The sequence below is a fragment of the Myotis daubentonii genome, chromosome 7, assembly GCF_963259705.1.
Source record: "Myotis daubentonii chromosome 7, mMyoDau2.1, whole genome shotgun sequence".
Classification (NCBI taxonomy): Eukaryota; Metazoa; Chordata; class Mammalia; order Chiroptera; family Vespertilionidae; genus Myotis; species Myotis daubentonii.
Genome location: NC_081846.1, coordinates 28,707,313 through 28,725,671, shown reverse-complemented (window position 1 = coordinate 28,725,671; position 18,359 = coordinate 28,707,313). Strand labels below are relative to the sequence as shown.

General features: G+C 37.1%; 1 protein-coding gene across 11 annotated transcripts in view; it reads right to left on the bottom strand.

Moving 5' to 3' along the window:
- Positions 1-8,293: 8,293 nt before the first annotated feature.
- AGFG1 (ArfGAP with FG repeats 1) overlaps positions 8,294-18,359 on the bottom strand; it is a 69,523-nt gene continuing 59,457 nt past the window's right edge. For 5 of the 11 annotated variants that reach the window (XM_059703381.1, XM_059703385.1, XM_059703388.1 and 2 more), the window contains 6 exons: positions 17,310-17,389; positions 16,557-16,649; positions 15,229-15,276; positions 13,222-13,380; positions 10,823-10,914; positions 8,294-10,290 (listed from right to left, as the gene is read on the bottom strand). In XM_059703381.1, coding sequence (XP_059559364.1) covers positions 10,231-10,290; positions 10,823-10,914; positions 13,222-13,380; positions 15,229-15,276; positions 16,557-16,649; positions 17,310-17,389 — 532 coding nt within the window. In that variant the 3' untranslated portion in view covers positions 8,294-10,230. The remainder of the gene's footprint in view (positions 10,291-10,822; positions 10,915-13,221; positions 13,381-15,228; positions 15,277-16,556; positions 16,650-17,309; positions 17,390-18,359) is intronic. The other 6 variants (XM_059703383.1, XM_059703390.1, XM_059703386.1 and 3 more) reach the window with 3 other exon arrangements.

Here is an 18,359-nt window from a genome sequence, read left to right as displayed (position 1 = left end):
TTTGAACTTGAGGTCAGAGAAGAACCTGGGTGTTGTAAGGTTGATGAGCTAGGATGGATCCTGAGGGCGTGAGAGGGGAGTCGTCCACTAGAGTTCACACAGGTAATTGACGGGATAACATACAGCAAAATGTTAAGGGCAAGTAACCAGTATCACTATTTGTCTTTTTCTTAGCTCAGGAGTTGATGCCTTGGAACATGCATCGAATGGGAATGGGGGACAGCACCCTCTGGTCTTGTCCATATCACCCTGCACCTGTCTGCATGTCCACAAGTCACTAACCCTCTCTAAGCAGCCATTTCTTCCCTTTGTAAACATTGAGCTCAGATTCTGCCAAGGGTCCCTTCCAGCTCCTAAATTCTTCAGAGTTCAGTGATAATAAAGAACGGTCCATTTTAATTAAAATTTATTCCCTAGATATACACTTATTAAGGAAAGTACTGATTTGTCTACCAAAGGCAGGAGTTATTTTTATTTGATCTGGACTGAAGATTTCATTGTTACTAACTTGATGTATACAACTAATGTAAAGTGATTTCAGTCAAATTTACTTTCATGATGAGGGTTATGCAGATAATGCTAGAATTTTAATTTACATTAATATAAGGATATAGAACCACATTCTATTTTTAAAATTGGGCCAGATATAAAAGAAATATAGACTCTGAACACATAAAAGCTCAAAAATAAAAGCCATGACAATAATGAGGACCTAAATCATTGCCACCTATAGAGGGCATACATCAATAAAATTTAATTCTGAAGACAATCTTGAAAGATACCATGTTCCCCTTTTTACAAATTGAAAAACTAACATTCAGGGAGATTAAACAAGTGCCACAGGTGGGAGGCTTTCTGAGGTAGGGAACTGGGTTGGGAATCCAGACTTGAGAGATTCTACCTCCACGCGCCCGCCCGGTTGCTGCCCTTCAACACCAGAGGCTGCGCCAAGCAGGTTGCTGGGTAAACAAGGGCAAATGCGGGCTGGGATGACTAGATGCCCAAGTATTGTTCCTTCTCCCTGGATAAGTAAAACCATTTATCAGGAAATACTTGAAGGACAACTAAACTCTGTTCTCAATTTGAACAGTGTCGGCTTTCTATCACTTTAAAAGTAGCAGAGACTTGTAAAATATCAGGTTCTAATGGAGCGGGGGTGGGGATAGGGTGATTTTCCAGTTGTTCCTTGGTTGCTCCACCCCTTGCTTTTCTCCCTGACACTTGTATCTTCTCTTCTTCTCCTATGTCCCCCATCTCAACCCATACATGCATAACAAAAGTAGATTCTTTCATTGCAGAAACATCCACCTGTGGTCTTCCCCTTTTATCATGGCATCGCATGTGAACTCTTAGGATAATCAATATTTGCTGGGACATAACCAGTGATGACGAGGCTGCTCAGCACGTCACTTGATCAATGGGTAACATATTTGGCAAGGGCTGATGGCAAAGCCATCTGGCAAGGGAGGCCGTGGATGTGCCAGGAAGCAGGGCAGCCACCTCCCCACTGGGAAATGAGTCATAGGACCCAATTTTATCACTCCAGGAAGTGAGTCAAGGAATTCAGTTTAGGATTGAATATGTATTTCATTCATTTGGTTAAATTACCCAAAAGAAAGAAAAAAAGTGCCTACCACTTGCCAGCACTGGTTTAATGTCAGAGACTCGGATAGATTTGACTCTATAAAAACACAGAACCTCTATACCAGCGGTTCTCAACCTGTGGGTCGCGACCCCTTTGGGGGTCGAGCGACCCTTTCACAGGGGTCACCTAAGACCATCGGAAAACACATATATAATTACATATTGTTTTTGTGATTAATCACTATGCTTTAATTATGTTCAATTTGTAACAATGAAATTGGGGGTCACCACAACATGAGGAACTGTATTAAAGGGTCAAGGCATTAGGAAGATTGAGAACCACTGCTCTATACATAAAAAGAATAGGAGAAATATTTGGTAAATACATAAGTAATTTTACTTAATGTCAATATACAAAAAGTTCTAACAAAACAATTTTTAAAAGATGAGCATTCCAGAAAAGAGGTCTCTTCCTCAAGGGTGCCTCTGTAATTCCAAAACAATATAGAATCTGATGAACAAAAATATAAATTTAGGTGATCTCATTACTATGTCTACCTTAACCTTTAAAACAATTATAAGTGAAAAAATGTAACTAGTAAAACATGGGGAAAACCAACCTCAGTAGTAATTGAAAGAAGAAAAGATGAGGCATTATTTCAGCTCCCTTAAATTAGCACTTACTAAAAATAATTCCCAGAGATTTCTGACAACCAGAAATTGAGGTAAATGGCCCATGTGCCTTTTTGGTATTTGCAAAAATTAAAGCAATCCCTGTAAAAATAGCAATTTAGTTGAGGACAAAACGTTAATGCTTATAAGCCAATAGTGTGACTTTATAAGAATTTATTCCAAGATATAATACAAATAAAGGGTTATACACAGCAAGGTATTCAATTAACGTTATTTAAATTATGAAAAAAAATGATAAATAGGAAGACTACAGAGCAATATAGAAAATGTTTGAGATGTACACTGTTCACTCAGCGATTCCATTTCTAAGACATGACGCCAAACCGTACATGTGCAAAAGTATAGGCAACATTTCCGATGCTGAAAAATTGGAACCCCACCTAATAAAACATCATTAAAGAGAATGGCAATCTATATTTGAAAGTAAAACCCATGATATATTGAGTAAAAGGTGATAAAATAGGAAGCATGATTCCATTCTGTAAGAGGTCCTTATGTTAACTATACGTGGAACACAACCCAGTATTTATATCTGCACAGGATTTTTTTAAAAAATCTTCTCTACTTTCAGATTCTTTACAAGCATATATTATTTTCACAATCAGAAATATGTTTCCATTTTGGAAACATATTGGAAAATTATGTGGCAAAAGTACAATATTAAAAACTGGCTATGCTTGTGATGCAAAACTTATGGGCAAAAACATGGAGAAAAAACAAAATTAGACAATTTCAGATAGAAAGGCTGTGAGTCTTTTAATTCCTATTAATGATGGTGAAACAAGTGTTTTAAACCCAAACTCTTACTAAAACTGCTGGAACCAGGAGCTTCTTAGTAGTAATCTATTCTAATAAGAGGGTAATATGCTAATTAAACCAGGTCAACCAGACATCTTCTGGACGTCTGACTTCTGGACAAAGCCACGGTAGCAGGGGCCAAGGCAGAGGCGGTTAGGAGTGATCAGGTCGGCAGGGGAGCAAGAAGTTAGGGGACGGTCAGGCCAGCAGGGGAGGGCAGTTGGGGGCGATCAGGCCTGCAGGGGAGTGGTTAGGTGCCAGCAGTCTCAGATTGTGAGTCGGACATCCCCCGAGGGGGCCCAGATTGGAGAGGGTGCATGCTGGGCTGAGGGACATCCCCCCTGCACAAATTTCATGCCTCTAGTCTATAATGAAAGGGTAATATGCTAAGTAGACTGAACATCTTCTAGATGTCATTCCGGATGTCCTTCCTGACGAAGCCGGGGCCAGAGGGAAGCCAGCCGGGAACTGGGTGCCCGCGGGCAGCCTAAGGGAAGCCAGGATGGGTCCTGGGTGCCAGAGGGAAGCTGGTGCTGGCAGCCAGGGGGAAGGACGGCCTACTCTTGCACAAATTTTCATACATCGGGCTTTTAGTACAATATAAATGAGAAACTTCAAAGTCAGCCTTATGTCTACTCGCCACTTGGCTGAATAATCTTGGCCAACACTAAATGTCAATTTTCCTGTGACAAATACTGCCTGGAAGCTGTAGTGTTGTTGTAGCCATTAAATGACATCAATTGTATGAAGTGTTCCTGCATCAAGACTGGTCTTCATAAATCTTGGCACATTAATACAACTTCCAAGACATACACTGCTGACTAAAAGTGCCTCATTCTTCCTCTGACTACTCATAAAGTTCTCTGGTTCCTGATTCCTAGACTTCATGTGCTAAGATATCTTTTCTATTAATAATTAGGGCTCATATTATTCCTCATAAACAAATTACTCCAGGGAGCAAACCCTGTCCTTGACTAATGGTAAATATATTTAGAGAAACTCTCTGAACTCTAATCTTGTAAAGAATGAAAAGCAGAACTTTTCCATTTTTACCTGTCTTTTCTAAGGCAAAGAGAACTAATTTTGAAGAAATGAATAAAACATGTAGTTGTGCCATTATTTTGGCACAGTAAATTTGTATTTTTCTTCTTAAAAATATGGTATATTCTGCCTGGCCCCGTTTGGCTCAGTGGTTGAGTGTCGACCTATGAACCAGATGGTCACGGTTCAATGCTCAGTCAGGACACACACTTGTGGTTTTGGGTTTGATACCCAGTGTGGGGTGTGCAGGAGGCAGCTGATTAATGATTCTCATCATGATGTTTCTCTTTCTCCCTTCCTCTCTCTGAAATCAATGAAAAAATTTTTTAAAAATATGATATATTCTAAGATAACATAGATAAGGCACAATACCAACAGGTAGTAAGCAGAGCCCCAACGTGTACGTTTAGAAACTCCAAGAGTCATGGGTAGGAGCAATGGCAAAATCAGCATGCAAAACAAATGTGACTAAATGCCAGAAAGCATAGGATTTCTCCAAATATTTTAAGGTACTTGATTTGAGTGATTTTTTTTCTTCTTCGGATGAAAATTTCCTAAGTGGAAGTGCAAATTTCCTAAGTGGACGTGCAAATTCATACTTAAACAGCTGGTGAGCCTAAAAATAGAATGTCTATTTTATTGAGTTTCCCATCAGGCAGAATCCAGACTAATCTTCATATATATTATACACAAAGATACTCACATTGTAACAATGTTTTTAGTACAAAAATCTATAAACAAATGTTCTTCAAAAGGAACATCCACATAATGAAATCTTGGAGCCATTAAAATAATGAGTTAGAACTGGATATGATAATAAAGATAACCAAGTTAAAAAGAACCAATATACAAAATCGTACATCTAAAGTAAGAGGGGGACAAGAGGCATATATATATGTGTACATCAGTATTAAATAACATTTCTAAAAGACTATACAAGACAAAATATTCCTCGGGGGTATGGGAACAAGATCACAGGAAGGAGACACTTTTTGACTTCATACCCTTTATATATTGCATGATTTTTAAAAATCGTAAGCATGTATTATTTTAATATTAAAAAAACAAAGTATTTAAAAAGCCTGATTGTACCCATGGTCTTTTATGAAACAGTTTACAATCCTTTGCTTTTACTCAATATTTAGTGAAAATTAGAAGGCTCTTTGGTGTCTGCTTCCTCTGTCCCTCAAGACTGAGGGGAAACATTGAGAATTTATTTAAATATTGCTTAAACTACAACTTGGGTAACATCTACTCAAAATTCCAAAGAATCAATTAAAAAAAACCAAACCAACCCAATGGGCATTTAAATTCCCAACTGAAGTATTTTACCAAAGATCACTTTTCCTTTACATGAAATCCCCAATAACATCCTTTTGTAATTCAACTCCAAAGTCCTGTTAGACAAGCAGATTTCAAAAATTTATTTCAAGATATGTTAAATTCTTATCCATTGGCATAAAATAAGCAGAATGCACAGAGGTTACCAGGTTTGAAAGAAAATGTATTATTGGCAAAAGCCTTCACTGGAAAATATCATAAATTCAAATACTAAGGACTGACCCCAAAATCAGAAGAGGAAGCATAAGAGCCCTTTTATGTCAAGTTGGATTTGCAATTGAATGGCCTTAAAATTCATTTGAATGTTTGAGCCTAAGAAAGCTGGGAGTGGTAGGCTAGTGGCCAACTTAAGAGCACATCTTCCCTTAAAACTATTCAAAATACAAGTTTTTAAACTGCTGAACAAAACACAAATGTAGACAGAATTCAGAGTATATGCCATGAATGTACAACCCCTGCAGCACAATAACTGGACTTTTTAAAACCACGGTTTCACAATACTTATTTTTAGATTAAATACCTCAGACCCAGTTTGCTTCTAGAAATGAATTAGTGTCCAAATCTTGCTGAACAATACAAGACTCTTCAAATATTGGATACAATCAGCAAATAACCAATAAATGTAATGATTGAGTTGTGGAATTATATGTCAGTGTGTGCTAGTGTTGGCTTGCAAAAGCTTAGGAGAGCTGCTAGTATGTTTTATCTTTCTAACTCCAAGTTTAATACCGGATTGGTAGGTGCAATCAGCCATGGCAACAATATTTATACCACAAGTATCAATCAGTCAATACTACAAAACAGGGCACTTTTCCATCAGAAGCAGTTGCTAAATATTCACCAGTAAAACATTCATTACATCTTGGCCATATATTTGCTTGTCAAAATACATCACATAAAAATTTTATTGACATTATAACATTTAAAAATATACAAAGAAAATTTTAACTAATGAGGATGCATTCAATGCAATAGGCTAACTTAATACAAATGTGAATAACATATTTTACAAATTTAAAAACCGGGGAACAAACTATCAATAACATTGTTTCACAAATTATGATACTTTAAAGAGCTCTTTAGTTTAAAACATGCTCCACTAATTACCCTATTAATTTACTTGTAAACTTAAATAAGCCCTTCAAGAATAAACTGTACTGATTTTATCAACTTATAAATGGAACCCAAATTAAATTTTTATTAGACATATAGGATATACAAACTCTTTCAGGATTGGGAAATATTTTTTAAAATCTTACACATAAGCATGATAGCACTTTTTAAAATATATTTTCTTGATTTCAGAGAGGGAGAAACACCAATAAGAGAATCATTGATTGGCTGCCTCCTGCACGCCCCCTACTGGGGATTGAGCCTGCAACCTGGGCATGTGCCCTGCCGGAATCAAACAGTAGTGAACTCCTGATGCTCAATCACTGAGCAACATCGGCCGGGCTTAACATTTGCAACTTCAACAGGAATTTTCATTTTTCCCACCAACTAAGTAAAAAAAAATATAGAAGTTCAGGGAGCACTATGCTTACAACTAAATGCTGCTGTTCCAAAAATACACACCGTTGAAGTCTAGTGCGGTGGTTTTCAAAGACTGGTCTGAGGAGCCTTGAGGGTCCCAGAACACAAGATCCAAACTATTTTCATAACAGTACCAAAATGTTGTATCTCTGCTTCACCCATGATCTTGCAAGTTCACAGTGGAGTTTTCCAGCGTCCACATGCCACATGATAGAAAAAGAATCACAATGAGACTCTGCTGCTTCTCTTGGTCCAGATATTTAAAAGATGAGCAAAACAGAATGTTCTCATTGTTTTTGGATAACACTTATTTTTATAAAAATGATATTTGTTAACATGTAGTGGATTTATTGGTATATTTAAATAAACATAGTTCTTAAATGACTTAGTATTAATTTCTAATACAGTAAATTCTGACCAACACGTTATATAAACAAAAGCTCTTTGGGGATTATGGTGCCGAGACCCAGTTTCTCAAAACTTTTGGGAAAATGGTACAAAAACATCCATTTTACCAATTTCCAGGAACTGTATGTAGCAAAGACAGTGTGCACTGGGGGAAGGGACAACTCACAGGTAAACCACTGATATGCTCCTTCAAATTTAGAGGAATTATTTGAACAAAGAAAGTAATTACCTCTATTTTTCACAAAAATGAAAATACAGCATGCCTTTAAATGTAACAAAGTTCTCCACCCTAAAAGAAAAGAAAATTTTCTTTCCTGAGTAAAGATAGGAGAAAAAGATCTGATTCAATCAGAAGCCAGGAAACACGAAGGTCTTCAGCCTTGTCACCTCAAGAATTTTCTCTTCAGTTCTCTGTGTTCCCTCCATGAAAAAGGGCCTAGAGGGAGACCCACAAATGTAGAGACAATTCTGATGGTCTATCGAAAAGCAGATGCAAACCTGAATAGGAAAGTCTAACTGAAGTTGATTTAAATCTACTGTAACTCTGGACTTCTTAAACTACATATTTAATTTTATAAGCACTCATTTCAATTAAGTCATTAAGAGTTCCCATTTAATTACAAAATTCAAAATTTACTCAGAAGCAATAGTCTTTAAAATTATTTTCATAATAACTGTTTAATTTACTTATTTCTTAGATGGAAAGCTGGAAGGTTATTTGGGTAATGCCTACAATTATATATTATAACTTTATACATGTGGATTGATTAGGACCCAATACAATCTAAAATACAGACATTCAAAGACATTTCTTTAGTGTTCCCTCCATGAAAAATAGGGTGGAGACCCCACAAATGTAGAGACATTTCAAGTATACACCAACACACACCACAACTGTTGCAGCATTCATTTAATTCTAAAAGAAGAGGCATACTGCTCAGAAAAGGGGCAGAGATCTCCCAGTCTTCTTATCAAATGGGTCAGGAAAACCACACATTCAGCTAGATATTCAACAAACATCAATGTTTGAACAAGTCTAAAACACTACACAGCTTGAGGATAGTAGGATAACTCATGTAGCCACCACTGAAAAAGGTATTCAACATGAATAAAATGTTTGAGGAAACAGACGTTCACCTCTTTTAATACCAAAGCTTTTTAAAAAATGTCTAATCATTATAAGATAAAACATTATAAACACATGCTACCCATTTGTATATGTAATTTCAGCTTATCTTGATGACACTGAGTCAGCAAAATAGACAATTATTAGAAGATGATGTGATTTAGTGACCTAGGCTGGGCTGGCTGCCCCTACACTAAACAGTCTTCAAGAGTATACTCTTCATAGTTTTTTCTATCTCCTTCCTTTCGAGCCACAACCTCTGAACTGCTAATTTGCTATGGGCTGGGAAACCAAATAATCAGTAAAGACTTCATGACTTAAGTAGGTTGCTCAAAGGCATTTAAAAAAAGAAAAAAAAAGATGATTCCAAGTTTCCCAGTTGTGTTGTTTTGATGAGACTGCCAGATTATCTCTGGATGAATGAGGCATTGCTGCACATAAATATTTAAACAAGTTCATTTGAATATTAACAAAAAGATAAAACTAAATATTAGTATCATTGCCCTTTCAAACAAAGTATTCTATAACTTCAAGGTAACACTGGGTTCCAGTTTCTTTACCCCGCCAGAGATGAACATAAACAAATGTCCTATTAATAATATCAGTTTGTCTAAACAGAAAACAAATCTGAGGTGCAATCATGTCACAGTTAATGCATGTCTGCTTCCAATACATTCAAATACAGTATTTTTAAAATCAATATTTAAAATAGGCCTTTTGAAGTCTGAGAATTCAAGATACTTGAAAAAATTTGTAAATACACATACATGCAAATTCTTCATATTTACAAATTTCACAAAATTAAGAAGTTGCAAAGAAATTAGAAGGATTATGGTGAATCTGACAAGCTACATGTAAATGCTTTACCACTGACATATTCATGAATATAGCAGTCATAGTAGTTTTAATACATTTTCTACATGGCCTTTTTATAAAATTTTCTCTTTTAGACATAAAAGTTAGTCACTAGAAGTCTTCTGAAATCCTAATTTAAGAATTCAAGATGTTCTCAATTCACTACTCACATTTAAGGCCACTTTGGTAAAGGCATTGCAGCAAGAACACAAAAACAATAGCATATTTTCTAATATTTATTTTTTTCACCTGCAAACTGTAGCAAAACATGATCAGCTTTATTATGCAGACAGGTATCCTTCTACATTTTTAAAGAATTTAGGCATGTATAAATAGAAGAGCTCTTTAGGAGGGAAAAATCCAAGACTGAATAAAACCTTCCACTTCCGACTTTGTAACTTTCCAGTAGCAATGGTTAAAATGATTTCAGGTCATTCATTCCGAGATACATGACAGCACCTTGAAAGTGGCTGATCTATTTTCCCAGTAACATTTTCCACATAACAATGTGTTAAAAGTTACAAATACTGATATGCACAAATAGCTAATTTCTAAGAAAAATATGTACAGTACTGCAGCATAATGAATGTGGTATCTGCAATAACTTAATATTAGCCAATTTTTAATATACATGATACCGCTACCTTTTTCTGCCAATTCACAGGTTAAAAGTTGTTACTGGAGCCCTCTGTTTTGCACATATTACCTGGTGTTTAATACACAATGCAGGCTTTTTAAAGACTTCTCTTGTGTTTAAAGCTAAGATCAGTGAAACAAGACAACAGTGCAAGAGGCGGAGAGATGTAATGTGACCATGTAAAAGTTCTTTCCAGTAAAATGTCTATATAAGGCTATAAGAAAGGATTGGTTGATGAGCTTCCTGTTGGAAATTGTCCTGTCGGTGCACCAGTCTAAAGGAAAACATAAGACAAAATAAATAAACAGACAAAAGTGGTGTGTGATGAAAGTATGAAGAGTATTTAGATTTAATTATTGGCAATCAAATTTATTACTATTGTTATTAGCAGCATACTATAATAAAAGATTAGGTATTAGGCACTGTGTTGTGCCTTTTATATAATTATTTCATATAATTCTCAAAAAAGGACTTGACTCTAAAAAAATGCATTTATGATTCAAACTAAATCTGACTCCAAGACCCCTTTCCACAATGTCTACTATGTCTATAGCTGCTCATAAAGTGCTCCTTTTGCAAGAAAGCAGACAAATTTCATGTTATAAAATAGCTTATTTACTGTCAATTCTTTGATTTCAAATGATTAATGTGGTTTTTGAGTCACAAAGGAATCTTGCATAGTGGCTCCCTCAATGTCGTATCAGTACAGTAGCAAACAGCATCCAGGAGGAGACACATCTTGCTTTTCCTAATTTGAAAATAACACACAACAACTTACGAAGGGCTTAAAACTGCACCTCACTTACCATAAAAGGATTACTAGATACTCCAGCAGCTGCAGCTTGACCAAAAGGGGTTACCATTGGTTTTGTTTGTCCAAATGCTGCAAAACCTGCACCTTGTTAAAACAGAACCACCAATTATAACCCATTCCACCTTTGAGAGACAATCTGATCTTTATTAAAGCCTCATAATGCGTTTCAGAGAAACTCCTACCAGAACAACAATAAAATATCAATGTTAAATTGTTAGGTCTTATGCTCTTTCAAAACCAGAAATAAACTTCCTGCGGCACGTGTTAAGGAGCTTTTATATAGTCCCTCGAAATAGTTAATTCCAATTTGTCTCAGCTACGTAAACTACTGACATTCAAAGAGTTTAATAAATAGATGAGCTGGTGGTGAGTATTTGAGAGGGGCTGTAAGACCACACAACAGTTTCTATGTGGACATCATAGTATTCCTTAGGAAACATTTCATCATTATGGCTGTCACAGACCCTATTTCCAAATTTTTAGTTAAGCACAACTTTAGAAAAGAACATCCATAATTCTAGGATAATCTCTGAATCGATGGAATTCAAATTTTAGCCATAAACAAAATCTGGGGTGGGAGGGTAGGGTGGGGTGGGGTGAGAACCACACAAACTAGTCTCTAGTGAATTTTCCTGAAAACAAGTAACAATTTCTAACCATAATATATATTGCTGCCTATTTATCAGTCTATTGTCACCACCACCCACCAAAAAAACCTTAAACAAAATGGCAGTTTTCTGATGCAAAACAAAAACACTCAGAGATCAACCAAAGGACTTGTATGCTTGCATATGAGCATAACCAATGGACACAGACCAGAGGGGATTGGGGGGGGGGGGGTTTAAGGCATGTGCTGGGGGTTGGGGTGGCCAGGGAGAGGTCAATGGGGGGAAAAGGAGACTAATGTAATACATTAAACAATAAAGAATTTAAATTAAAAAACAAAAACACTCTAGCCCAGCCAGCATGGCTCAGTGGTTGAGCATCGACCTATGAACCAGGAGGTCATGGTTCAATTCCTGGTCAGGGCACAAGCCTGGGGTGTGGGCTTGATCCCAATGTGGGGGTGCAGGAGGCAACTGATCAATGATCCTCACTCATCATTAATGTTTCTCTCCCCTCCTCTCTCTTCTTCTCTGAAATCAAAATATTTGAAAAAACAAAAAACAACAACAAAAATAAACCAACAACACTCTAGCCCTAGCAGGTTTGGCTCAGTGGATAGAGTGTTGGCCTGCGGACTGAAGGGTCCCAGGTTCGATTCTGGCCAAGGGCACATGCCCAGGTTGTGGGCTCCATCCCCAGTTGGGAGTGTGCAGGAGGCAGCTGATCACTGATTCTCTCTCATCATTAATATTTCTATCTCTCTCCCTCTCCCTTCTTCTCTGAAATCAATAAAAATACACTTAAAAAAAAATCACTCTATGTCCTTAAAAGTTTCTTTTTAAAATCAAGAGATGTATTAGGACACAGATGAATGAATAAGAAAGACACTGGGGACTCCTTAGAGCAGTGGTTCTCAACCTTCCTAATGCCGTGACCCTTTAATACAGTTCCTCATGTTGTGGTGACCCCCAATTTCATTGTTACAAATTGAACATAATTAAAGCATAGTGATTAATCACAAAAACAATATGTAATTATATGTGTTTTCCGATGGTCTTAGGCGACCCCTGTGAAAGGGTCATTCGACCTCCCGCAAAGGGGTTGCGACCCACAGGTTGAGAACTGCTGCCTTAGAGTCTCTGATTTCTCCTACATCTATAATCTAGTCACAAAAACTTACTTGTCAATTTTCTGAGGCCCAAATACACATTCAGTACACCATACTACAGCATTCTTCAGTTAAGTTCTTTTGTCCAAACACATATTATGACATATGAGAGGCCCCGTGCACGAATTCGTGCACCAGTGGGGTCCCTTGGTCTGGTTAGCAGCATCGGGCCAAAATCAGCTCTCCGACATCCCCTGAGCAGTCCCGGATTGCAAGAGGGCTCAGGCCAGGCCAAGGGACCCCACCGGTGCACGATCGGGGCTGGGCAGGGACGCAGGAGGTTGGCCAACTGGGGTGGGACCATGGGAGGATTCCAGGGCGTGTCCAGCCTGTCTCACTCAGTCCCAATTGGCCGGACCCCAGCAGCAAGCTAACCTACCAGTCAGAGCGTCTGTCCCCTGGCGGTCAGTGCACGTCATAGTGACTGGTCGACTGTCTGCCCCCTGGTGGTCAGTGCACATCATAGTGAGCGGTTGAGCGGCCTTAGCATATCATTAGCATATTACACTTTGATTAGTTGAACGGATGACTGAATGACTGGACACTTACCATATTAGGCTTTTATTATATAGGACAAGAGACCTACAGCAGACTTACAAATAAATGTCAGATCTTACCATTGGGCTGTTGAGAAAAAGCTGTCTGTTGAGGGAAAGCTGCTTGGGCTGGGAAGGCAGGCTGCTGGAAGCTGCCACTGAAGCTGGTGGGAAGACTATAGGGCGCAGGTGTCCCGAAGCCCGCAGGCATGCTCATGGATGCAGTGCCAAAGGTCGCCGCTGACAGAAGAAAAGGGCCGATCACTTACATTTAAAAGGGCACATTTCGTTTCTCATATTCAACATTACAGAAGAAATATCATTTACCTTGAAAAATATTAAGATGTACATTAAAGGCATTCTAAATTTCAAAACTTAACAAAGTCAGTTAAGTTTTAGCACTATACTGTATTACAACCTATAAAATGTATTGTCTTAAAACCCAAAAAACCAGAATAAAACTAATGAAGAAAAATTTCTCAAAGTATATTAATAAAATTCAGCTCTAAACAGCAATCTACTTTTTAAAGCCCATCGTCATGGCAACTCATATGCATACATACTAGTATTTTTTTTGTTTTTCATTTTGTTTTGCTATATATAGTAAAATAGCCCAATATTTAATTTTAACTATTGAACTGTGTACTATAACATAATATGTGAATTCCTGGAAAAAATTTTAGAACCTGTGTTAAGTAGCTCAGCAAAAATAACAAAACTTATAGGAGTTAGATGCAGGCCACGCTAAACCTATGCAGCGTTGTAACCAGAGCCAAATGGGGGAGGGGAATCTTAATTAAAAACACTAACACAATTAAAGGGACATGTTACACTCCTAATAAATCAATTCCAAAAGAAATATATGGACTCCCACATTCCTTTTCTGGATGGTAAATAAAGACTGCTCTGGATAAAGGGTTAAGGAAGGTTAGGACTGCTGAGTTATAAAAATTAGGGCAAAATGTACAAAGATGGAAAAGGATGTGAACTAAGCATTAGAAGAGACAAAGCACAGTGTAAATGAACACTGTGTTCAAAACTGTGCTCCTCCAAGGCTTGCCACGTCTAGCCACTATTAACTCTGTGGAACAGAGCAGTCACAGGTTGGGGAAATCTGTGTGAACTACCATTACATATGTGGTATGCTGCCATCACTTCCCATTGAAGAATTAACTCAAGAAATAATTCGTGTTACTGAAACACAGGTAGTAGCAGAACAGTGTATCACTATTGCTAGAGAAGATTAAGTGTTCCAGGGAAGGCCTCAGTGAAATAAGAGCCAATAATGTTGCTTTTAATACAGAATAGTAGTAATTATATAGTGAAATAGTTTTAAGTGATGCTGTCAAAAACATAACTCACTTAATTTCCTGATTTAAAAATTTTACTCAACTATTGATTTTAAGTACAGAAATACTAAAAATGTTACAAAAAATTCTTTAAAAAAAAACAACTAAAAAAAGTTATAGATGTTGTCCAAAGTAATCCTCATAATGCTAATGTTTATAACAATGATCCTCAATGAACCTAATTAGAATGTAAAAAAATTTTAAATTATTTTCTCATTATTAAGGAGAAAAAGAAGGGAAACAGCCATTGGGAAGCAAGTGAATAAAGAATAATAAGCATACTGCGAGGAAACAGGAGGGTTTCATAACAGACAATGCACTGACATAACTTGGACAAATCATTTTTTAAAAAGCACTAAAAAGCAGAACTTAGGGCATAGTTAAACAAAACCAAACTCCATGGAATAATGTGGTAGAATGGTTTGGTTTATCAAAAAGGTGTCACTCAAACTACTATAAATTCAAACTCAAGAAAAACAATTGAAAAAGCTGTGACATTCTAATATGACCATGGAGGTAAGCAATAATGCTTTTCAGCATTAAAACATAAATCACTACAGAAGATTTCCATGTAATTTTAAATATAATGCAGTCCCAATGCCACACATTCATGCCCACTCCATTTTAAAACATGGAAGAACTTAATTCCACATGCAGGGATCCAGAACACTAGCAGAAGCTTCCACAAGCAGGCAGACAAACTGCCACAGAAATCTAGACATTAGTTGTGGCCACCTACCAAAATGAGCGTGAGGAAACACTTGAGAATGCATTGCTCCAGAAAGGCCTTATGGAAAGCCATAAAGAGACCAATGTCATTAACTTAATGGTAACTATTGTTAAAATAAAAGTAAATTTGTTTCATTAAAAGTTCTAAAATTAGAATGTACTCTTGCAAAGTAGATAGCATAATACATGATAAAACACATCCAGTTTATTTGAACTATATTCATGACACTGTGATATTTACACTGTTTGCAATAAAGGGGAGATTAGATAATACCAAATAAAGAAACCTTTATGAAATCCATCATTTTAAATAAGCACTTTTTTTTCATGTGAAGATATAATTATATCCATAAAGACTTGTAGGCCTCATGAGTCACACCCAAACTTTGGAGAGAGCACCTGGATAATACTTGATTTTTATTTACAACTTTTTACAATAACTAGAAATACTTAAAGGTAACTCAAGTAAACTAACTGAGTACTACAAGGGGAAAATTATTCACTGTAGTTCATTAGAAGGTGATTGGCACTCTCAGTTTAAAATACAATAGCTGAAAGACAGGTGTTTTCCCACCTGGCATGACTGAGATCAGAGAGGCTACATATAAATAAATCTAATTAATAAAAAACAAACTTAGGTTATGTAATAGAACCTTTTTGTGTGTTTTTTAACCATCTGGGGTGGAATTATTTCTAAAATATATGTCCATACATTTTAAATCAGCATACTTAACAATTAAATTTGGGGAAGCAGCAATTGAGAAAATACTCAAACATTATACCCAAAATAAAATCAGGTTCCCACGATTTTTAAAATGTTAACATCCTAAAAGAGATATGCACTAGAAAAAGACCTGATCTTAAGACCTCATGTAATAAAGCCCATTCGGCCCTTGAAATCTCATGTCAAGACAGAAACAAGGCAAAAAACCTTCTTATACATGTTTTCTGCTATGGTTGAATGAGTCATATCCAGTAATTCTGAAAAAAGACCACCACAGTAAGTCAGAATTACTGTGTACAAGTCCGATCTCTACAAAAATTGGCTGTGTGGTTCAAAGAAGTCTCATCTCCATACTTGGGCATCCTCCCTGAAAATGAAAGCTGTGACCAAGCATGGTAGGCACTAGTTAACTTCTAAGGTCCTTCGCAAATATGCATTAAGTTCCAGGATTTTATAAACTTTCAGCAAACACTTGTCTTTAGGAACAAACTCTCCCATCCACTAACCACTCATTTCAGTAAGAAAGAATCCTTATTTTTCTAGTCTGTTCACATGGTTTCTCTGCAATAAATACCTTTTCCAAAACTTGCTGTTCCGTAATTTATATTTCTTACCTGTTGTTCCTCTGGCATTGGTCTGAAATGGATTTGTAGAAGATGCCACAGAAGGACCAGCAGCAGCCACAAATGGATTTGTGGAAGGCGTAGCTTTAAAATATTATAAAGTACACTATAAAATCATAATACATTTATACTAAAATATATAAAAATATATTTAATATATTTATGGAGATAGAAAACTAGAGCTTTCTAATAATAAACTTGCTCTGTCATCTGGTTCCCCTGAAAATGCTCTACAATATACATTTGGGCTCTATACAGTGTCCGCATTATTCCTCCCCCCTTATCCATGACTCCACTTTCCATGGCTTCAGTTACCAACAGTTAATGGCAGCCCAAAAATACTAAGTGGAAAATTCCAGAAATAAACAATCGACAAGTTCTAAATTATGCACTAATCTGAGTAACGTGATGAAATCTCTCTCCACCCTGCTCGATTTTTACTTATTAATGGCCCCAAAGCGCAAGAGTAGTGATGCTGGCAATTCGTATATGCCAAAGAGAAGCTGTAAAGTGCTTCCTTCAAGTGAAAAGGTGAAAGTTCTCAACTTAAGGAAACAAATAAAAAAAAAAATTGTATGGTCAATAGCCAAATTTTATAAATTAAACTTTATTTCATCATAGGTATGTATGTACAGGAAGAATATAGTAAATATGAGGGTTGGTACTATCTACTGTTTCAGACATCCACTGGGTGTCTTGGAATGAATCTTCCACACATAAGGGGTGACTACCAGAAATACCTACCTCCAAATGGAGCAGGCACACTTGAAGAAGCAGGCTGTGTCTGTGCAGAAGCACCCACTGGCATTGTTCCAAAAACATTGCTGAGAACAAGAATTAAAAGAGTTCTAATTGTTAAAAAAAAAAGCAAGCATATTCTATCTATAGGGTGGCCAGATATGTGAAAACTGATCATTTTAAACATACAATGTATCACGGAAGTACTCAAACTTTAGGTCTCATGGCTCATTTATATTCTGAAAAATTACTGAGAACCCCAAAGAACCTTTGCTTCAGTGTGCTCTATTAATCAATATGCATAGAGTACAAAAATTAAAACAAATTTAAAATACTTTTTATTTAAAAATAACAATAAAGCCATAATTACATGCTAAGAAATAAACAGCACTTTATGATAAGTACTAGAGGCCTGATGCATGAAATTTGTGCAAGAGTAGGCCTTCGCAGCCCTGGCTACCTCGTGGCCCCACCCCCCCGGCCCACTGGTGGTTTCAGAGGTCTTTCCGCCATCTGGTCTAATTAGCATATTAGCTCTTTATTATATAGGATATTTTCTGAAATAAAAAAACTTAATGAGAACAGTAACAATGTTTGATATTTTTGCAAATCCCTTTAGTAGCTGGCTTAACAGAAGATCAATCAGCTGTGACATGTTGTTTAGGTTGATGTATATATATAAAAAAACAAACACACACAAAACTGGCCTCACATAGATACATAGTTGAACAAAGGAGCATTTTAATAGCTTTTTCAGATAATCCTATATAATAAAAGGCTAATATGCAAATCGAGCAAACGGCAGAACGGCCAGTCGCTATGATGCACACTAACCACTAGGGGGCAGAGGCTCAAAAGCAGGAGCTGCCTGCTGGTGGTCAGTGCGCTCCCACAGGGGAGGTGTTGCTCAGCCAGAAGCCGGGCTCACAGCTTGCGGGCACAGTGGCAGTGACAGGAACCTCTCCTGCCTCCGCTGCAGGCGGGCGGTAAGGAGTGAGGGGTCCTGGACTGCAAGAGGGCACAGGCCAGGCTGAGGGACCGCGCCCCCCCGCGCCC